Genomic DNA, 22758 nt, shown 5'->3' with positions numbered 1-22758 from the left:
AATGGGTACCCAGATGTCTCATGAACAAAAATCTATATTAACCTTGTTAATGAAGATACTAGGAAAAAAGAGGTGTAAAATGCAAAAAAATGGACTCTAAGGATGTTGCTAATTTTTGGTGTGAAGGTAGTGATCCCAGGGTAAATGTGCAGTCTGCCTTTAAGGATGGGAAGCGTGCTCTTTGAAGCAGCTACGCTTGCCATCTTATGTTTACTTGGAGGCTTGTGTTAGTCAAGGAGGGATCGACCTAAGAAGCCACTGATGAGTTGCTAGATGTTACAGAAGTGCTTATCCACTGCTCGTTACTGTTCTCTCTTACATTGTATTCCCACAGCAAAAACCAGCTCATTAGTGCTTATACTAATTGCAACTTTCATTTATCAGACTTCCTGCTTTCAAATTTCATTTTCTCATTTCATGTCATGCCTGAGACCAGTATTCAGTTGCCTGTAGTTCAAAGGTAGTAATAAATAAGGGAATTGTCCAGAACACCTTTAGCAGCGTCCCCCAAAATCATGCTCCTAAAGCCTATTACCTAATAACTATGATTTGATGAAGCTAAGCACTTGAGGAAAGAAAACATTAGGAACTTGGATGTCAGTAAATGACCTCTGAAAAATATCATTAAGGAAGCGTTTTCACATCAAAATAGAAATCTAAATTTCCTTGGTTGGACTTACGCTCAGTTTATTCAAGCAATATCGAACTCTAGGTACCAATAGCTAATACAGGAACACACTCACATGCCAGTTTAAAGTGTTATCAAGGAGTGCATATCTGACACCTCCTGCACCCAAATGGTGGCCCCTTCACATGTAGATTTGCCAGTGTCTGTCTACACTGAAAGTAAGTGTAAATGGCTGTAGCTTTTGGCGGGTAGAAGAAAGGCATTTCTGTAGGCTGAACAGCCTGCTATCCCAGCATGAGAGCATGCAGTGGGAATTGTTTTGTCACTAACAAACGGGGAAAAAATATTAACTACACAATCAGGTTCTGGAATAACATGGATATGTGAAAACTAAGGTACTCAAGAGCCTCATCTGATCACGTCCCTTTAAGGACAGGTATTATGTACATTAAAGGAAGGCTAAGTTTTTCTTTATTAAATTATGATGCTGTCAATGCAAAGAACCTGTACAGAGGCAACTGAAACAATTCAAAACAAATATATTCGAAATACAACAATGTATGTATCAGGAGGAAATGAACATTCAAGTTGTAAAGAATAAAAAAAACCCTACACTATGTTTTTTTTCCCTCCCTTTTTAAATATTCTGACAATAACTTAAAGTTTATGTGCTCAAAACCAGTCAAGTACTCAAAGTTTCAAGCACTTCTTATAGCAAAGAAACAATTATGATGGTTCAGCTAGTATTAATTTTCTGTTAGAAACACATATGAAGATAGGACAGCATAAAGTTGGCAGGTTAAAAATAAAACTCTATGGCGATTCTTCGGCTGGATAATGATTACTTGCAAAATGTCACAAGTCAAGGAATGGTTCTGGAAACCTAGAACTACTATGTATACTTTATGTATAGGTGGCAGTCACCTCCCTACCACTAATAAGGCATCATGAACATACCATATTCAGGAAAGCTACTACTATGAGTTATTTCATTTAGCAGGAGTGAAAAAAACGAAGGGACTAAGTTACAGTGCACTTTATGCAAGGTAACACACAGCTTTGGAACTGGAATATAGCACCGCATATTCCTATTAACTCCCTCTGCCAGCACTGCACTCAGGCAGTAGCAGTGCTGTAAATTAGTATCACACCACTATAAAGCCTACTGTCTAGCAGACAGATGGAACAGCTGGTATGATATACTTCAACATCTCTCCCCGTTTCAGACTGCAGCAGAGCAATTTACCTAGCTTCTGTAATGCTAATTAGCACTTACTGTATGGCCCCAAAAGTACACTCAAAGCACTCACTTTACTTTCTGGTGAAAACTGTTACTATGTGAGAGGATCCTTCTTCCATTATTTTGAAACTGTAAACATTTAGTATTTATATAGCTTCTATAAGTTTGTTAAACAATCATTTATTAATGTATATTATTAAACATTTATTAGGTGACTTTTTTCCTTTAGGCTTATCTCACTTGAAATAAAAGCCTGAGAAAACAAGATTTCTCCCACATTAAAAGAACCTGGCTCGTAAATATATCATGGCCTAAGATTCATCTCAGTCTGCTACACTGTGCAGTTACACGTTCATTAAACCTTCTGTCCTCTCCCACACTTCCCATAAGACACAGTGTGTTGTTACCTGCAACTCGAGAACCACAAAATATGAAAAACGTGGTATTTGACCTTGCAGCTAACTCAGCGTCTACCTGGGGGAGCAAAAGTAGCACAACAGCTGGAACAGATGCTCACTGCTGTTTGTAAATCCATGCCCCTTGCCCCACCTTAATTAGAAAAACCTCACCAACTGGTAAGTTCCACAGTGTCACACAAAGATGATAGCAGCAACTTGTGAAAGGACAGTAAACTGTATTTGATGGGTATTTAATGGGAAAAAAAACCCAACAAACCTAACTAGCCGTAAATTCCAATTCACGATTTAAATGACGAATGTAATCATTTAATGGCATTTTGGGAATTAAGTCCCACACTTTACGAATCAGTGTCTTTACACCAGTTTCTTGTTCAGCACCGAGCTGCCTCTCCAGTCTAGTCCCAGCAACTGATTCTCTCCTGCTCGGGGATCAGGCTCCAGTTGGGCGAAGGTTGGTCAGTCGCCAGCCAGTCAAAGTCATCCACGAGATTCCAGTTGTTTCTGTTTCTGTCCAGCCCTGAAGACTCGAAATCTCCCTCGATACCAGGGTAGCTCCAGGTGTAGGGGGCGAAGGAGACCTTAGTGCAGTCCTCGATTACGGCTCGGCTGGTCACCTGCACGTAGAACCGACTGTCGCGGGTGCGATGGGTGCGGAGCTGCTGGCAGGCCAGCACCAGGACGCAGTCGCTGCAGCCATCCACCAGCACCGAGGTCGAAACGGGCCCGCAGAGCACAGTGCAGCTCCGGCAGTCCCGCACCCGCAGCGTGTTGGCATTGCCGCGGAGCCGCACCCGGCAGCCGCGCAGCTCGGAGAGCACCACATCGCGCTGCAGCAGCTCAGGCGGACCAAGCTCCAGCTCCTCGTCCTCGACGCCGCTGAACCCGCACAGCGGCGGCCCGCTCTGCTCCCCCTCGGCGGCGCCGTGGTCGGGGGCCTGCGTGGCAACTACAGGCCAGGCGGGCTCCGCGGGACGCGATTCTCTGCCCGGAGCCGCTTCTTTCTTAAGAGCTCGAAAGGCAAATTTCTTCTTGGGCTGCAGCTGCTGGCGCCGGACCGTCAGGTCCGCCTGGAGCCGCGCCACGGCCTCCTGCCCCTGCCGCACCTCGTAGGGCGGTAGGAATCGCACGCTCTCGGTCAGCAGCTTCTGCAGCCCCTGCAGGCGGGCGGTCGCCTCCTCCAGCTGCCCCGCCGCAATAAGCTCCTCCACTGCCTTTCGCTCCTGGGCGAAAGCTGCGACAAAGAACTCACTCTGTTCCTCCTTCACTACTTGCGCCTCTTTTTTCTGCCGCTGCCGCTCTACGCCTTCTTGGCGCTGCGCTTCCCGCCGCTGGAGCCGCTCCGGCAGCACTACAGTAGCAGCTGCCTCAGGCTGCAGGGAAGCCACAAAAGCAGCCGGCACTCCCAGCTCCACAGCCCCCTCCGCTCCCTCCATCTTGCGTCCTTGCCCTCCCGCTCATTAAGCGAGCCGCCGATTGGCCGCCAGCAGCCCCAGCTGCGTCGCCGCCGCCGATTGGTGCGCTCGGGGTCCCCTCGGCGGGAAGGCAGGCGGAGGAGAGGAGGGCCAGAGGGAGGGGTCTCCTGCGGTTTTAAAGGGGCCGGAGCCTCTCTGCGGGATGGGGTGAGTTGTACGGGAGGAGGTGCGCTCTGTGGGGAGTGTTATCCCACTTCCCAAATTAGCAGCTGGGCTATAAATAACCCACTGTCCTCCCCCACTCTCTCCTCGTGTGCTCGCGTGTAGATGCCCGTTCCTTCCTCCTCCCCTCTCCTAGGCCGCGCCTGCTACTGATAATGCGACGGCCCTTGCTGTAGGGGTGGCTCTGATTGTTAGGGTACCCCGCTCGCTTGTTTCACCCTTCTGTGGGCAGTGGGGCTGGAGGCGTCATCTTTCTCACCGTGAGGCTTGAGGGCGTGCGACTCCTGCCGTGGGGCCCGGCCGCGGCGCGGAGGGCAGTTGAAGGCCGCAGCCGCCTTAGTCACGCTGCCTGCCACGGGTGGCAGCGTCAGTCCTCCGGTCTGCCGTTAAAAGTCAGGCCTTGCTGGCTGCTCGGGTCTTCCCTGAGCTCGGCATTTAGTTCTGGTAGTGTCAGGCTACGCCATGGGCGAGTGTGGGGCCCGGCGGCCGTGGCTTTCCCTGGACCAAGTAGGCGTAGACCGCAAGCCTGGGGGGGTCGTCTGGCTGCGTCACAGGGTTGATGTCTGGAAGCCTCTATCGAGGCAGTGCTTTAATAGAGCTTCCCTACTGTTTTGTGCAGTGGAGCAGTTATGAAAAAGGCTGCTAATACGTGCAGGTAATTGCCAAGGTGTTGCCAAACGGGCTGCTTTTCTTCTTAGCTACTTGTGTGATTTCCTCAGCGGTTTGTTCCGGAAGAAAGTTCAGGTCTTTAGGGGCAAACGTGAGAGCAGTGCCTGTGGATTGCTATGTTATGCTCTACTGCTGAGAAATCCACAGAAGTCCACACAGAAACGTGCCAGAAATACTTTCTTTAGGTGTTTCAAGTCTTATAATTAGGAGATATGTTCTAAGTAAATTTGCAGCAGGAACCAGAAACTTAAGTACAGCCAGTCATGAAACAGGGAAGTGACCACCGTTCTGATGTATTCTATTCACGGAACGTTATTGTTTTCAAAGAAAGTGCTCTTTCAGAAACACAAAAATAAGCTGTAGAACTGTCCAGTTCTACAAGTAGCATCTCCCTTCTCTTGGCATTTCAAAATGCACTATAATAAATTAACACGGGACCTAAAACTATTAATTGAAACAAGAAAGGTGCTGACCCCAAAGTAGGTGTTTGCTGTCTTTTGCTTGGTGATACTGTGATGATTTTTTTCGTTTGGCTTAGTGTTCTTGTTTGTAAGTATACATTGTTATGCTATTGAAGGTTAGCATTTGAAAGCAGCCTTAGCTTGTTTTATGAGCAGTAAGTCTTAACTTGTGTTACACATGAGAGAGCATCACTAGAAGGTTAAGGGAATATCTTAACTTTGTATGTAATATTGTCAGTCCAGTCAGGATATCAGAAGAAAGGCAGCAAAATACCTTTAATCCTTGCAATACATAAAGGACTTGCATTAAAATAGGGATTATTCTTTCATTATCATTGTTACAATATGAAATCATGGGATTTGTGGGGATTATTGTGTACCAGTGGTACTTTGGACCAGGTTGGATGTAGGACAGCAGGATGGGTAACAGTACTTAATGCATCACAGCTCTCAACACTGCAGTGTTACTCTGTCTAGAACTTTGTTCCTGAAAAGTTAGATTTTGATTCTTAAAAATTGCAGGTTTTTATATTGTAGAAAGGGGTAATGCTCAGTCATGAAAAAGGAAGACTATCTTGAAATCTCACTTGATTATTCTTTCCACCAATGTGTTTAAATGATGCCGTTAGTAAGTCTCAGGCATTTTTGCTAACAGTCAAATCCACTCCTGCAGTAATGCTGTGTTTTGTAGGAATATGGTGCAATTAATTCAGTGTAAGGGAAAAAAAACCCCAACTTTAATTCCATCATGTTTCATGAGAAAAATGCGTGTCATTTTATACAGAAGGCTTTATTGCCTCATGCTCCCACAAGGTGTAGGTAATAAAGATGGTGGCGGTGAAATGCGTGCTTATCCCATACGTGAGAATATTGACAGAAAAATGCTTTTGCTGTTTTTCAGTATGCACAAATATTACTGGACTCTAGCTTTGGTACTGATGCCCAGATGTGACCTGGCAGATGAACTGTAGTAGGTAAAATAACTTTTTATATTAAAAGATTACAAGAAAACATTAGTATATACATCTTGAAATAAATGTTAAGTATTTTATGCTGCATTATAGTAATTACTATTTTATTAAATTTGTTCACTTAGATAAGTAGGTATTCTGATATTTTTTTCCAGAGGTGATTTGATGTTTAAATTAATGAGGATGAAATACACTTGTGAGTAGGATCTTCTGGGCAACAAGTGACTTTTTGGGTTAGAAATAAAGTAAGTCTAGATACAAGAAGGTGAAGTGTATGAACATCAAGAAAAAATAAAAAGGGAGCAGTAAATTCTTCCTCTCACCTTGATATTCTGAAGTTACTTTCACCTTGATATTCTGAAGTTACTTTCACCTTGATATTCTGAAGTTACTTTCACCTTGATATTCTGAAGTTACTTTCACCTTGATATTCTGAAGTTACTTTCCACACTTACAGATTGAGATTTTGGTATAATTGATACTAATTTCTATATTTATAGTTGGTTTGTCATAATGCAAAGTCTGACAGTTATTTTCCTGACTTTGCTGGCAGCAACTTTTATGTTTTAAAGCTGCTTAGTGTGCTCAATTGTAAGCCACAGAGTACAGAATATTTACAGTTTCCCAAACAGCAACCATCTGAATAAAATGTAAGCCTTCTAGCTCAGGCTTGGACTTGTTTGGGTAAGCTGCAAGAAGTAGTTTAGCTCTTTGAGAACACTGAGTAAAAGCAAGGTACATAGTTGTGCCTGTGTTTATATTTTTTTTTCATACTACCCCCTCACCCCCAGATGTGTTTTAGTTCCAGAGAGAGTAGTTTGAAAATAGATAGTAGTCATTTTAGTAAGACATTTTGCTGTTGCTCAAGCTGTAGTATCATTTGTTTTGACATGAAGTTGTAGGTCACACCTGTGTTTTTGGATCTAGCACCATGAAATACATATAAATAACCTCTATTGGGCAGGATGCCAAGTTTAAATCTGTATCTTGAAGAGTCTGCACTCGACTGCTCTGCACCTGAAAAACTTTGTACTGTTTTAAAATAGCTCCAAAATATTTAACACATAGCTTTTTGCAATGAAGTGTACTGAATAGCTCAGGTGAACGTTTAAGATCCTGTCTCACTCCCTAATTTCTTAAAGAAGAGTGGGGAGTAAAAGCGAGATGCACAGCACTCACTGGTCATCTACCCTCATGATTAATGATTTCTTCAACCAGACCTAGTTTGTGTCAGTCAAGAAGCCTCACAGTCATGGCATGACCTCAAGATGCAGATTTGCACTCTGTCAAGCAAAAGAAGTAAATACAGTTATTCTGTATCGCCAGGCCAGCACTCACATTTTTTTTATTCCAGAGGGTTGCACTGTTGCACACACAAAACAGTATTTTGTCTTCTAGCTGTGTTTTCAAGAAAAGGAACAGCCCCTGTGTTTTTCATGGAGCACTTACCTGACAGATGTGATCTCTGCCTGCTAGATTAAGTTTTCTGGAAGACATTAGCAGATGAATGTAGTTACTTCTGGCTAAAAAGCAGGTACTTCAGTGGCTTGTGCAACCATCATATTTTACCTCCTCTGGTACCTTGGTCAGGCATTAAAGATGTAAGCTGCATTATGATTAATTGAAGATACTGTACACTGTGTGTTTTTTCAGGATGGAATGGCTTCACTAGAAGTTACTGTCAAGTCACTATATCTCTGTGTTTATCTCTTGGGGGAAAAAAAGTCCCCTTAATGTTATGTTTGGCATACTGATTGTTTTTTAAAAAAGCTTTTGTTTGGACTAAAATGCTGTGTTCTATTTGGCCATATGGAAAGGCAGGAAAATGTAAAATAGGTGTATTTAAAAATCACTAATTAGAGAGAACTAAAACTATAAAACCTAGCTTGGTGCATCTTAATTGCTGTGAGTAATGCATAAGCTTTGAAATTTAATCCTGGGGAATGCTTATGATCTAATGATATTCCAGCCAGTCACAGTGCTCTTGTTTCGAAACAGGTCTGAGCTGGTTCCTTCTGAGAACCTGGTCTTCCTAATGTCAAAAGTAGAGAAGGAAATTAATATTTACAAAACTGAGTTATCTTCCAAAACCAGCTTGAAAGCATAACATATCATGAGGAGAGGCATTTCAAGATTTACAAAGCAAGGCCCAAATAACCTAAACAAAAAAGATGAAAAGCAGGAAAGCACCTAGGTGTGGTCCAGGTCTAGCTGCTAACTGGTATTTAGAATCCTAAGTTGCTAATTGACATTCATTAAATTCCAAAACCGAAGTATGGAAGCTACAGATGCTGTTTTATGAACTTGCCCTTTGAAAGGGAGAATCTTACTTTATTAGTTCTGGAGTTCCTAAGAGATTTCTTTCAGTGTCTTTAGACTTCAGATGCTTTTACTTCTACCCAACCCCACCCCATTTGTTTATTTAAAGATATTTCAGAAAACTGGTTATTGAACTAGGTAGTCTAATGTATAACCTAGGTTCAATAACATATCAGTGTTTTCCATTTTAGAATTGTGAATCTTAATTGTAAATATATTCCATTTATTGAAGTCATTATATTCAAGTTTACTTATTTTCAGTTAGCTCTTCTGTGGTATGTTCAATTGGTAAACAAAACTTGTATTCTTTTTGCCTTTTATTAAAGAAAACCCACCAAATTACCAGTTACCAGTTTGAAGACAGACTGCCTCTTCCTATAATTAGCATTTGTTCTTTAAATCTCAGAGAATAAATTCCATTCATATTTCTAGTTATAATATTATGACTCATCTTTACAGCAACTTTTATTCATGTCCAAATCTTACCCATCTGGTTTCTAGTAGGGTCCCAGAAATACTCCTGTAAAACTATTCTTTCTCAAAAGTTGTGACTTGGATGATGCTTTATTCATAGTATTCCTTATGTCCCCCAACTTTACCTTGTCCATATTCAAGTATGGCTTAGCGTGTTTGGTTTTATTTCCTGAATGTGAATACTTTTGGTATAACTTACACTGTGTTTCTGATGTTCCTGTAAGGTCTTATTTCATATTTTAAGCTTCCTTTTTGGCTTAAGTTCCTTCTATTAATATTTATTTATTAGAAAAAAATCATTCACAGCAGCTCAGTTGTATTAGGAATGGTCCTTTTGTTAGCTTCATTGCCTGGTTGCTGTTTTTAATTACTAATACTTTATTTAAAAAAACTTGGGTCCATCTAGTCACACTCTTGGGTATTTTGGTATCCCTATTTTGTTTTTCTCAATTCATCTATGCTAACCAAATTAACTAGGAATATTACAGAAGCTTCTCCCCATTTCTGACAGTTTTGAATTTTACATTTCTTATATAAATTTGAGTGAAGTTAGTTGTCAAAGATTATTTCTCCGATACTGTAGTCAAGTTCTGTCCCCAGAGGTGGTTTTTCCACTATATTTCAGTGGCTAAATATTTTAAGGTTATTCTAAGTTGGAAGCAAGAGCTAGTAATCTTTCAAACTTAATTCTGCTTGTTAAGGTAGTCTTACCTGAAGATAGGAGACTCCATTGAAATAGCTTGGAGCATGCTATAATTATTCTTGATCAGTTCTACTCATAATTTTGTATTGTCATGTATTTTGATGGGAGGTCTGGTCACCACATTTTCTCTGGTTTTACTGGATTGACTTCTGCATATCTGATCCACGTCTTGGAGAAGCAGAGCTCTCCAAAAGCTGGTCTTTGACTTCATCACAGAATAGCTCCCTTGGCCTTCATCCAGTCTTCAGTCATAGAAAACTCTCTTTTGGTATTGGTGTAAATTTCTTGTTCTGGGTTTCACTCTGTTACCTCATCGTACTACCCATACAATCATACCTTGAGAGACACAGTGGTTAGACAGTCCTGTGTTTGGTATGATGATGGATACTGGAAACATACAGCTTATGTCATGCAGTTATGATCCGGGTTTTGTAACTACTCTTCTGTGTAAGTAAGGCATGGCATCAAGTTGAAATTTGTGTTGAGGAATTTTTACTGGTGAGTTATCAAAGTATTGGTGGCAACTATTCAAAATTTGGCAGTTGATACAGCTATCAAGGTGATTTCCCTCCTCCTGCCCCTTTGCTGTGTTCTATGTATATTCCAAGTTAAAGTCCTTGTCTCCCTTCATGAGTTTTTTTGAGTCCCTGACTTTTAAAGTGTTGTGACCTCTACATTTTTAATGCTTGTACCTTTGAATGATGAGCTATTTGATTTTGTGTCTTCAAGTTTAGAGTTATTTATTCTTATCTAAATCAGTAAATAATAAAACAGTGTGTAGTTGGGTATATAGTGTGCCTGGTGAGCTGACACAAACATAAAGAAGTGTGGGAGGAAGAAGTGCCATCAGTAGAGCTGAAGCACTCTCTTAGGAAGCAGGGCTGCAGTGGAGTGAATGGAATTCTTTCCTATCCAGTATATCTCAGAGAGGATTCAGTGAGTTTAGGTTACAAAATTATTGAGGGAACAATCTTGGGATGACTGTGGAATTCATTCCTGTAATTCAAATAGCTCTTAAATTATTTCTTATGAATCTACTGCTGCTTGATCTTTAGCAGTACTAATGTATGATTGTGAAACAATTGTGTATCTCCTTGTGATGCAGACCTGGAAGAATGAGCTGAATAAAGTGACTTTATCTGGGAAAAAAATGGAGACAGAATGAGTGGGGAGGATGCTTTGTACTCCCTTATTTTCTCCTCCTCAGTATCTTTCTCTTCTGCACAATCTGTCATTTCAGGGCTACATAGCTCTCTCCAAATGTCTTGTGTCTTTACACACCTATGCGAGTGATAGTTCTTAAGTAGCATGGTCACAGTTTGACATCTGATGTCAAAATATAGCCAAGTAGCATGTTGTGTGATGAGCACACATAATGTTCCTGGTAGCTGCACTTAAGAATTATGCTAACATCTGTCTTCTAAACACTTTTTCCTATTCATTTTTGACACTGGTCTTGCCTTCCTTCTTGTACTCACCCTGTAGTCCTCCTGAAGCTAATACAGGAAAATGAATGAGAAAACGAATGTATGTGTTTGTGGAAGCTAAGGAGAGACAGCAACTGATTGTGCATTGTATGGAGTTTGGAGAATGAGACTCTGGTTGAGAACAACAGCACTGGGCAGGTAACCTTAGGGTAGCAAAATGTTGACATATTAGGGTCTTTTGTACTAATGCAGTAAGGCAGTGATAAGAGGGGCAGCCTCCTGAGGCAGTGGCAGTTCATAAACACTGTGTGATCCTTTTCAAAAAGCATGAGTATCTCTTGGCTAAAAGCAATGGTTCTTTACAAATGTGGTTTGGAAAAATGTGTAGTATACCAGAAAGTGATAACACTACAAGTGAAGACTGCATGTAAATGTCTTAATAGTGAAGGTTACATTGATTTTAAGTGCTTACTTCAATCTGATAGATAAAGTCAAATCCAACTCATGGTGTTTTTGACTATTTCTACCTGAGGCAAATTTGCTTCTGAGCAGATATAGCAAATACATATTTGCTTCTGCAGAAGGTGTAGTGTGTTCTGGTTTGGTTTTGTCCGTACAGTGTCAATGCAAAAGGTTTTAATTCCTAAACTCATTGAGTTGTGTAGACCTGGAGAAATCTGGTTGCTTTGGGGTGCTTTGCTATATACATGTTAACTCTCATTCTCCTTTTGTACTGTCCCTGCTGCCAACACTGCTTTGAAACCTCCGTCAGGGAAAGTAAATGTGATTATGGCACAATCATGGACAATTTATGTAGGCTTTCCTGTGATTCTTATAGGGGAGTCTGTTCAAAATCATTTGGCCTCCTTTTCTCCTATTCCTTCTTTGCATTCCTGTTCGTGGTTTCTGTAGGACTGTTAAATAATACAGTGATGTTCAGATGTTCTGCCTCTAACCTCTGAAGCAAAGTTCATTTCTGTTAACTACGTCAGATGAATGCTTGTGGTGTCTCTCCAGCTCACAGTTTCTTACTTGAGCAATGTTCTCTAGTGCCAGTGATGCTGAGTAGGCTTTAATTCAGGGCAGTTTGGCCTTTTGAAGCATTTGTTGAAGTTACAGACCTTCTAAGTTTGGGCTTTTTGATGCTGTAATGCTAGTGTCAGGAGTGCAGGCTCTAAGAGCCCTTTCATATGTAGTGCTTGCTGGCTGTTCAGGTCCATGCTGAATTTTTGTGTGCAATACATGTGGACTGTATAAAGGTTCTCTTGGACTCATGTGAAGGGCTGTTTTCTATGGCACAACCTTTCCATTTAACCCTGATAGGAAAATTCACCTAAATTTTCTACTACAGGCAAGAATCACAGGTGGGTCTTGGCTTTGGTCATGGCTAAGAATCAGGCTTAACTGTTGTTTCCCATATTATGAGTTAGTTGATTGCTTAAAATGTATTAATATAAATAGATACTGATTGAAAGCAATGTTGAGGTGCTGACTTTATTTAAATGTAAAAAATCTGAGTAGCTTCTTCAAGAAGGCCCATAAGCATTTTCATGTAATTAGTGGTTTGCAACCTAAAGCTAATTGAGGACTGTGCTACTAAATTCTTCAAATCCTTATTTCCTAGGAGTTTTAACAAACTTACTTGTTCAAAGGAAAAAACAAAAAGGTTACAGTGTGCAAGTCCTTGTGAATTAAGGTTGTTAGCAGAAAAAGAGTGTTACAGAGATCTCATTTAAAAAGCATTTCTTCTGTCTTAAAAGCATGTCTTTCTACATGCTAAGAATTTTTTAGTTGCCTTTTAAAAAATTAGGCTTCTCTTGTTGTCTAAATCAAGATTTTAAAAATATCTTTAATTATTTTATATCGAAATAGTTTTCTTACAACCAAAATGAGAGCTTTGGATACATTTTTAGGTTTTAGCTAAAATAAATAGTATAATGTTATTAATGAACTCACAGTGCTATAAGCTTTGACTCAAAGATAGCGTTTTCAGGTTAACCAAAATACGAAAGAAGCTGAAATTAATGTAATTTGTTTCCACCAAGGGTGGTAAGACCGTACCTAAAAATACAATACTGTAGCTTGTAAGAGCTATTATGTATTTCAAGGTGACTTTTTATTTATTTTTCTTGGGACTTTCCCTGGGTGTGTAGTAGTTTACAACTTTAACACGAAGGAAATGAACCAAGTTGCTAATGCTGGTTGTAGTAGGGAAAAAATGTTTTGTTGTTTTGTTGTTGTTGTTCTTGTGCACCCCAAAACACAGCCCAACTTTTACCGAAAGTAAATAGCCCAGGCACGTATAGACTGGGGAGGGGGGGAAGGGAGGGAAGGCTGCTAAAGTTTTTAAAGGGACTGCCTGTAAAACAGGCGAAACGAAGCTGGCGTTGGCGCGGGGGACCCATCATGTCAGGGCGGCGGTGCGTGTGCCCAGCGCCGGTCTGCGGCATTGTCTCCCGGCGGAGCTGCGCTGCCGGGCCCCGCTGGCGCGGCGCGGTGCACAGTGCTGCACCGCGCTGCCCGGCTCGGCTCCGCTCTGCTCTCCGCTCGCTCTCTTTCTCTTTCCCCCTCGCTCGCTCTCCCCCCTCCCTCCCTCGCTCTCTCGCTCTCCCTCTCTCTCTCTTACACTGCCAGCCCCTGATGTGATGGCGAAGAAACCCCGTTGACAAGGCACTGCTTTTTCATGACGGTGAGTTTCCCTTTGAGTGTATTATAATTTTGTGATAAAAATTTCAAGGAAAAAAAAAACACACAACCTCCTTCCTCCCTTCCTTCGGGGAGGGAAAAGAGAGGGGGGAAATCTATCTCCAGACAGACAGAAAAGAAAGAGGAGCAAATTAACAACCAGGAGTTGCCAAAACCAGGATATTAGGTTTCAGCCCAGAGAGCTATTGGCTCTGGGGCTATGTATATAAATATATATCTAGAGAGAGCGAGCGAGCGAGAGGGGATACGAGGAAGAAGAAGAGGGATATTTTGTGGGTGGCTGTTGTTTGGGCAGATGTGGATCCACATGGAAATGAACTATATATATATATATATATATATTTTTTTTTTTTCCGCGAGGCTGGTGGTGGTGGCTGCTGAGGGCACTTTAAAAAAAAAATAGTTTCTTAAAATAAAGGCGGGAGGGGGTGGGGGGGCGTAGAAGGGAGAGATAAGGTTTCAGGTCCAGGCTGATAGCTGCAGAGAGGGGAGAGGTTTGGTGGTTTTGTGTTGTTTTCCACCCCCCCTCGCTGATGCCATGCAAATTCTGGAGAGGAGGGAAGAAAAATCTCTTTTAATGACTCATTGATTGAGCCAGTTTAAAATTAGTTGTTGGAGGTTTTTTTTTTTTTTTTTATTTTCCGCCCCCTTGATGGCCATCAAGAGAGGGATGGAAAGAGGAGAGGAGGGAGAGAGAGTGTGTGTCTGTGTGTGAGTGTGAGAGAGAGAGTGAGAGGGAGAGAGGGGGATAGAGTGCGAGGGAGAAAGAAAAATAATCTTTTCAAATCTCCTCCCTCTTTTTTTCCCCCCTCGTTTCTTTGCTTTTCTCTAAAGCTCTGTGGTCTGTAAAACACTTTTCCTCCTCGTCGGGAAAATGGAGACACTTCGTTTCTCTCCTGGCTGCGGAGCCGGGAAGGATTTTTCTTTTCTTTTTTCCTTTTTCAGTCCTGGCTTGATTTTTTTGTTTTTCCCCATCCACTCGCTACCACCCTAATCTTGTCATTTCTTTGAGCTTGTGTCTCAGATTTGTACCTTCTGGGGATTTATTTTTCACTCGTTTCTTCGTTTTCGGTATCTCTATTAGATTTGATTTGATTTGGTTGGTTCTTTATTTCCTCTGAATTGCTCCGTGCCTCCTGCTTTTAACCAAGGAATGCGGTGCTGCTTTTTGTGGGTGCGCGAAATGCTCGGGCGGTAGGTTTGGGTTAATGCGCTTTTTTTTGTCTTCTTGGGACCAAGTTTCCGCAGTGTTTATTGTGCTTTTTTTCCTTTCTTTTAAATTTTTTCCCTCCTTTTGGAGACATACTATTTAACACCTCTATTTTTTATTCAAAGTAATAAACCGTCTCTCACTGGAGTAGCCGGATTTGCTTTGTTGTAGTGGATGGGAACTGGAACCTTTTGTGTTGCTGAGGTTATTTTCTGTGAAAGAATATATGTTTTGTGTCGTTTTTACTAGTGATTTAAGGCAGTAGTTGGTAGTGAATTACCTAAAATGTTCGCAGTTCACATTTACTGGGTTATTGGGGAGGGGGCCGCTTAAGTGTAATCTGCTTTTGCTATCAATTGCAAAATATATTTTACGGATCGTGGCAGAGAGCAGATGCAGTAATGTGAAAAACCGAGGAGAATTAAACGAAACATACAGGTCATTTTTGTGTATTTTTAGAACTGTTAATAAATCATCATCGGGGGAAGGAAAGCAATGTGGAGGCCTTTGTTTTTTTTCCCCAATTCCCTTCGCCTCTCTTCCGCGGGACTCAGCAGTCCGAGCGAGACAAGGTTAGGGTCCTGCGGAGGTGGTTCCAGCCGTGCTCGGCGGCCGGCGCTTGCGGCTCAGTGCCAGGTGCGAATGGTGGCTGGAGAGCGGGGAAGATGGCGCTGTCTGGCTTCCTGCCAACGTTTGTTGCGCAGTTTCACTTCGACTCTCCTCCCCCACGGGCGCCATTTTAATGTCCTTTCTGCTGCTCCGTGTGGGGCGTTGCCGATTTGCCGTTTCGCTTTTGTGTTTCCGAGGAGTTGCCGTCTCGGGATTCTGTCCCCGAAGTCCTAGAAGCTGCTTGCCTTTCCCCCTTCCCCTCCTTCTTAAAGTTACTGTGTAAGGGGTTTCCGTCGTGTGTACTTTGGGCAGAGAAGGGAAGAGTTCTTGGCAGCGTGTGTGGAGGGAAGCAAAGAGGGTGGTGGATTCGTTTGGGCGCGGCCTTCTCTGGAATCGGTGTGAATCACTGCCCTCTCAGGCTTCCCCCTTCTCTCCAGCAGTCCAGGCTTGAGCGTGACTAATGATGACTCGGTTCAAAGGGCTCTGCGCTCCCAGCTTAAATCCTGTAAACACCAGAGCTGATTAACACGTTTCTTGACATAGTTGCATTCAGAGTGTAAGAAGGAAAAGGAAAAAAAGTTTTGGCGGAATATCCTCTGTAGAACGATCAAAAAAATTAACAAGCTGCCGTGTTAAAAATGTTTTGTTGTAGCATGTAGGGCAAAACAGTCTTCATTGAAGAGTGTTCAATACCTTTAACTTAGGCAGTACAAGTAAGTTTTTGGTGGATACTTATGCTGTTACTCCCATGGTAATTTTTAATGATTTTTTCCAGGGAGAGATTAGTTTATTTCCAAGATTTTATCAGTTCTGTGTGTCTCACTGGAAGCAATTCCTCTCCAAGACGATTCAAATTTGGCAGCCCACTTAAATATGCTTTTAAAGTTTTCCTTTACTGCTGTCTTGCTTGCCTGTATTTTTGGGGGAAGAGTGTTGAAAATGGTGTCCTTACATTTGTTTTTTTAATTGAAGAAAATTTTCGTTTCTGTGTAACGTGGTCAGTGGTCACAAGACTTGATTTTAATGTTCACATCTGTGTCAAGTAACAGCAAGTGTGCTGTCAGACCAGCTCATGCTGTGATCACTAAAGAGTATGGAATGCTTGTTTAGTTCTTAATACCGTGACCCTCGCTTGTGACTGAAGAAAATGCAAAATTAAAACATTAAGGCTGAGGGTTTTAAATGGCATTTCTTGTGAAATGCACGGTTTTATTGTTTGGCATATAGTAAAAACAAACCCTGAGTAGAGACTGTTTTCTAAAGACCTTCATGGTCTTTAGACGTTAACAACCTTGTTAACGTTTTAGTTTTTTATAACAATGGATGTGCTAAATCTTGTTTAAAAATCTATTAAGTGTAGAGTATGATATTCACATTTCAGAAATCCTCCTATTAGATGAAATTAACTCTCTTCAAATGATGATTTTACTTTTTTTTTTAAAAAAGTTTTGAGGTCAAGATAATGATTTTTTTTTTTCCAGTGATAGCACACAATAAAATGCATTCAAAATTATGCATGGAAGTCTGGCAGAATATGTGCAATTTTTTCATTAATTTGTGCAAATACTGAAGAAATGATAAAAATGAGATGGAAATGACAAAAATGGGATTAAAAATTACCGGTCTGTAGTTTCTCAGGGATTAATACTTGCCAAAAGACTATGTACTCTCTCACCTGGTGGAATTAAAAGGAAATGTATTATCATCTTGAGTTAAAATAGCCCTTAAGTGTGACAGATCTATTCCCTTGAAGTCATATATATGGCTGGTTCTGACTGTAAATGTTCCTTGTTTCTGTAGTTGCAAGTAATACTTTGTATGTCACATAACATGTTTGCCACAGTGGAGAAGCAGCTCGCTGTGTTGGTGCACAAGCACACTTGTGCTGTTGTTGGTGCATCTTGACTTAGTCACTAGTGTGACACTCACATTTTTTAAGTGTGTTTTTATTTCGTTCATACTGTCAGCACTTGTTTTGTATATTGTACCTGTTCTTGAGTTGTTAGTATTCTCAGTATACATGTGGCCTCAGGTGAGGCTAGTGTACATAGCTGGCCCCTTAACAGAGATGATTTGCTTCTCCTGTAGCTAAAATAGTCATGTTACATTGTAGACATTTACGTGCCCACCATGTGTCTTTTTTCAGAGAGAAAAAAACCCCAAAGTTCTGCTAGTGTAAGGCTCATTTCCACTTTTGTCTAGGGACCCTTTCTGTGTCTGTAAAGTCTTGCAGCAGTCATAAACCCATAGGCTAGAGTTGAGGAGCTTTGCAAGCATGAATGTGTTCATATGCTACTTAGACGTTCATTCTACTCCAGCTATATTTTCAGAGTATTCTGGTGTACTGCCACATCAGTTCCAGAAAAGTTGTATCTGCATAACTGCAGCTATGTTTTATAATGGGATTCTAATGGTCAGTGATTGTGCTTTTTAGCACTGTGTTAGGCTGGTGATAAGTCTAATGGCTGGGGCTTTTTAGAGTAGATAACAGCAGTGGGAGCATGAAGGTCAGTCATCTCTAATAAAATGTAATCCAGACGAGAGCGCCACTTTGTTAGCGTGGCTCATTCTGCTTAGAAAGTTGACATAATTTCTTTAAGTAGTTCTGCTGGAATAAGGTCCATCATGTGCCAAAGTGGTGCTGTACCTGGCCCAGTATGGACATGGAGGCTAAAGAACAAAATCAAGTGTATTTTCCTTTCTTACAGGAGGGGAAAAGATGCAAGATTAAACTACTGTATTTTTAATTGAGACCTTCAACTGTTATAATTTGAAAGCTGGAATAAGCTATATTGGTAAAGCCCTTGGTGTTGAACATAAATGCATAAACGCTGACCTGAACTGGTGTTTTTTCAAGATCATCATGTCATTAAATGAATGTATATTATTGTTTTTTAAATGTTCATTTGTCCCTACTTCTGTTGTTAAAAAGAACTACCATGTCTATTATTTTTGATCTATTTGAGAACTGCCGAGGCTTTAGATAAAATAAAAACTATCACACAAACAATTAAGTTTTCTTGCTGTGTTCTTTTCTTCCACTAATTTTAAAATGTGTTAGAGCTGCACCCAGTGTTAACTTGTGAGTAAGGGAATGCTTACTGAAAGAAAAAGCAGGTGGGTAAATCATAAAATGGCTTAGGTTGGAAGGGAACGCAGATCATCTACTCCAACCTCCCCATCCTGCGCAGGGATGCCCCTCAACTAGACCCTTTCTCAAGGCCTCATCCAGTTTGGCCTTAAACACTCCCAGGGAGGAGACGTCCACAGCCTGTCTGGGCAGCCTATTCCAGTATCCCGCCACTCTCATACTGAAGAACTTAGTTGTAATATTCAGTCTAAATTACTGTCAAAACTTTATATAGTAGCCTTTTTTTTTTTAATTCTTTTTTTTTCTCCACTGAAAGTATTAGGTGGTAAAGGAGAGGGGGAGTTGAGGAAGAGTTTAATTGTGAGAGACTGATCATTTTTGTAAGGGCTGATCTTGTGCTTTGTATCAGATAGAACTTGAGTACTTCGACTGTGAGCCTGATCAGAATGTGGGATTTAAAAATCTAGTGTTGGAGCTTTTATTTATTGAGGTATGTCAACTACATACATTCCAACGATTTTGGAAAATACGTTGGACTCCCCCTGACTGATAGAGGTGGCAAAATCTCCATTGGCTTCAGAAAAGCCAAGGTTGATAATAGGGAGGTTTTTCAGTCTGGGGGCGTTGATACGGATTACACTGTGCTGCTGAGCTAGTTACACATTTGTCAATTAATTGTTTTCAAATTTCCACTGGTTCCCCAAACATAGTAACTGAAAGGAGTATAAATCTCTGTTCAGGTTTAAATATTGTCAATTGTGCAAACCGTGTCTGTGACCTCTCTAGGCTGCAAGCTACACTGCATTTCCTCTGTGCAGTTTAAAACATCTCTTTCCAGATGAAAGTCTTGTCAAGATTTTAGTGTTCCCAAAAGGAACTCTGGATGCAGCAGAGAAAATGTGTATTGAATAAAAAAATCGATGCCCAACATGTGTGATTGAGGGAAAACAGATTTTAGGTGGCTGCATTGGGAGTTCCCATATGTAGTCGGTGTGCTTGACTGTAGCTGCATTAACCTTTACTGTCATACATACTCTTAACAACTGAAGTGCACGTTTACATTTTTTTCTGTTAATATAGTAAAATTTCTTTGTAGTTTTTGGAAGCTTGATAAGTTACTACATTTGCCAAAACCAAGAGTCTTTCTGTGTTTGTGGTGTACTGTAATGAAGGGAAATTAATGTGAGATTAGATTTTTCAAAAATTAATATTATTAATGTTGATATTTTGAACTCTCACCATCCCAGACCATTAATTTTAATAATAGTCAGTTCTTTGCACAGTCATGGAAATGTTATACAGAGGAATAACTAGATCTAGAAATAACTTGCAAAAATACATGTAAACATTAATTGAACTGGAAGAGGAGGTTCCTGCGGTCAGTATACTGCTTGTCCACTAGATGGACTCAAGGAGCTCTTTTCTCCTTATGGCAAAAGGCAATTGGTGAATTACATGAGGCTTTTTAAGTATTTACAAAAATTATTTCCCAACTCCTGGGGCTAGCTACAGCTTCAGACTACCCAGACACTTTCAGGGAATTCTGTTGGTCTTGTCAGCCACTGAGACTTCTGCGTCCTCTCAGACTTCACAGAGTGCTGGGGAAAGGAGACGATCTCTGTCATGGTCCTGGATGATCTGTGTATCCAGGACTTCCTGTCTTGGCAGGAGACTTTCTGGTGTAGGCAATGTGTCTTGCAATGTGCAGTCTCAGCATGGTGGTGTGCTGGCTACGCAGGCCAATCGTGTGGAGGCATTTAGAGCTTATTCCTGGTAAACCCAAGGAAGTAGAGTTTCCAGGATGCAATAAGACAGAATACTGCAGGGAGCAACAGCAGAAGGCAGTAGCAAGCAAGTGTGAATACAATGGCAGAGCATGTTGCATTTACTTGCTCATCTCTTTTTATTCAGTGTAACCCAAGGCTAATGGGCCTTTGGACACAGAATAACCAATCAGAATGGTAGTTAGCCAAGCTTGACCGTATTAGGCGAAGCTATAGGCTTGCTTTACCCAAACTTGGGAAAATCATAGGCCTTGCACAGGTAGTCACAGGCTAAATTTGTGTACCTTGTTTACCACAGGATGCAAACAAATCTGGGCAGAGTCCTGAGACTTAGTGGCTCCAGGTTCTTTGTCCTCTTTCCCATTGTTGCTTCTCCCTAAAACAGGACAGCAGAAAAACATGTCTGGGCAAGCCAGGACATGTGTAAGCCTGTTTTGGCCTGCTTAGACCTACCATGACGTTTACTAAAGGGAAGTAAAATTTAAGAGTTGGCTAAACGGCCTGTTGTAGGTTGTGCTGTTGTGTGTATTTTTCTGTTTGCCCTTCTGTATGTAGAACTGATAATTTACAGTTGTGTAAAGATTCTGCCTGTTCTCTTATGTGATCATCTCCTGCCCAATTTTGGAAACTCAAGATGCATAATATCACAGCTAGCAATTCATAAGGTAGCACTTTCACATTTCTTTTCTTGTTGCTATTCATCTCACTTCTGAATAGTGCTGGTAGATTTTGCAACAGTGCAGTAGTTGCTTTTTGATGATTGTTTTTGAAGATAAAAATTAATAAGGAAAAATTGCATCTTGTGGAGTAATGCAAGCACAGCATGATTCACCAGTGAGCAGTTAAATCCATGTGTTTTGCAAGCACATTTTTACCACTATTGTGGCTTCCTTACTCCTATTGTCCTGAAATGACTGAATGTGATAATGATGTTAATGTCTGTATTTTGCATGAGTAAAACAGAGAGTGAAATTTTAATCTGTAATTTTTTTTCAGTATGTACCTCTTTTCCTCCTGACTACCCTGTCATTATTCTGCTGCACATATTTTTTTACAGTAATGAGAAGGAAATTACGTTTTTTGTATTCCATCTGTGTAAAAATCAGTTTCTTGAAGATAAAGGCCTTGACATGGTGGGCAGCTCTTAAGTTGCTCATAAAGCACGCTCTGGGTTAGCTACAAGAATCTGAAATTGTCCACTTTGCAAGGTATTACATTGTTCAAAAGTAGCATGGACTTGAAATCTAAGTTTACAATACATGGCAGTAAGAGTTTGAGTTTATTTTCCTTTTTGACATGCCACTGTTGGAGAGAGTGCAAATGAGATCTGGTTGTTCCTGTGTAGATAAGTTTCTTTCAGTGAATCCAAGTCTACCTGTTCCTTAGGAACCTGAAAGGTAACTAAGGCAATAGTTCCAGCACTTTGACAACCTGATGTGTATGCTGCTTAAATTATAAGGTTTGCCTAATATGTGTTAAAATGGCATATTTTTTTTCCCTTCTTGTTTTTCAATTCCCAGTTCAGAAGCACACTCACCAAAATCTTAGCACTGTGAAAATTAATGGGAGTTGTGGTAGAAGTTTGTGAGGGAGAGACTTAAGTGCCAGGCATTTTGCTTCTGCAGTCAGAGCGGAATCACTTCACACTGCCATGATGCTTTGATGTAATTTAACAAGGAATGAATGCTTGTGTTGAGCTAGCAGTTACCTTGCATTTTATTCAGAAAGGTTATAATGAATTCAAATGTCATAAAGATGTAGCAGGCTCAGTTCACTACAATACCATTTTCTGCAGTGACTATTGCCATAACTTTTTCTGTTTGTTTTGTTCTGATGGTTATTGTTATAGTGACAGTGTATTCCATAGTGAAGTTGCTATTTGTGTTGGTACCATCTCCTTATCTGGGATTTCCTTGTCAATGTCATTACTTTCACATTTTCCTATATTGTGTTTGGAAATGTGTAGTAGAACACTCTGGTTATGTCCCCAAAATGATAGGCAGTGCTGCTTCCACAAGTATGTGTGACCCAAGTTGAAATGCATACTGGATTCACCAGTGGAGTAGCAGGAGTATGAAATATAATGGTAGAAGATGTGCTAATAAGGAATTGCAGGGAATATTTTTGCTGGGTGGCGGCTAATTCGGAAGCATTGCCCTTTGTAAATTAGTTGGATGTACCAGCAAGGCTGAGTTTGACCTGCTTATGATAAAAAGGTCTTTTCTGTGTGTGTGTGTTTTTTTTTTTTTTTTTTTCCAAGACAACACACTAAAGCAGTATTGATGATGTCCAGGTATTTGTTAGGCTACATTGTAATAGATCTACAGAAGGTTGTGTGAATCTTTCCAAGCTGTATTTTCCTCCAGCCATTTCTAGTGTGGGTTCTTGTAAGGGCCCTGAGTGCCCTGATGGC

The 22758-nt window shown here is 41.0% G+C and overlaps 2 protein-coding genes across 15 annotated transcripts in view; one reads left to right on the top strand and one right to left on the bottom strand.

Annotated features, from left to right (window-relative positions):
• Window positions 1–1082: 1082 nt before the first annotated feature.
• Window positions 1083–3951, bottom strand: TBCC (tubulin folding cofactor C). Its single transcript, XM_064164409.1, has one exon. It carries the CDS (start codon window positions 3718–3720, stop codon window positions 2683–2685), a length of 1038 nt encoding a protein of 345 aa, XP_064020479.1. The 5' UTR covers window positions 3721–3951; the 3' UTR covers window positions 1083–2682.
• Window positions 3817–22758, top strand: part of BICRAL (BICRA like chromatin remodeling complex associated protein) — a 43590-nt gene continuing 24648 nt past the window's right edge. For 2 of the 14 annotated variants that reach the window (XM_064164407.1, XM_064164405.1), the window contains exon 1: window positions 7437–7556. The gene's annotated coding sequence lies outside the window, so the exon portion shown is untranslated. The other 12 variants (XM_064164406.1, XM_064164404.1, XM_064164399.1 and 9 more) reach the window with 11 other exon arrangements.

This window comes from Pogoniulus pusillus, chromosome 25 (genome assembly GCF_015220805.1).
Source record: "Pogoniulus pusillus isolate bPogPus1 chromosome 25, bPogPus1.pri, whole genome shotgun sequence".
NCBI lineage: Eukaryota > Metazoa > Chordata > Aves > Piciformes > Lybiidae > Pogoniulus > Pogoniulus pusillus.
Note: the sequence above shows the minus strand (reverse complement) of the source record. Positions and strands in the feature narration are given on the sequence as shown.

Coding starts and splice junctions, on each gene's coding strand:
- TBCC (XM_064164409.1), bottom strand. CDS start 3,720: ATGGAGGGAGCGGAGGGGGCTGTGGAGCTGGGAGTGCCGGCTGCTTTT.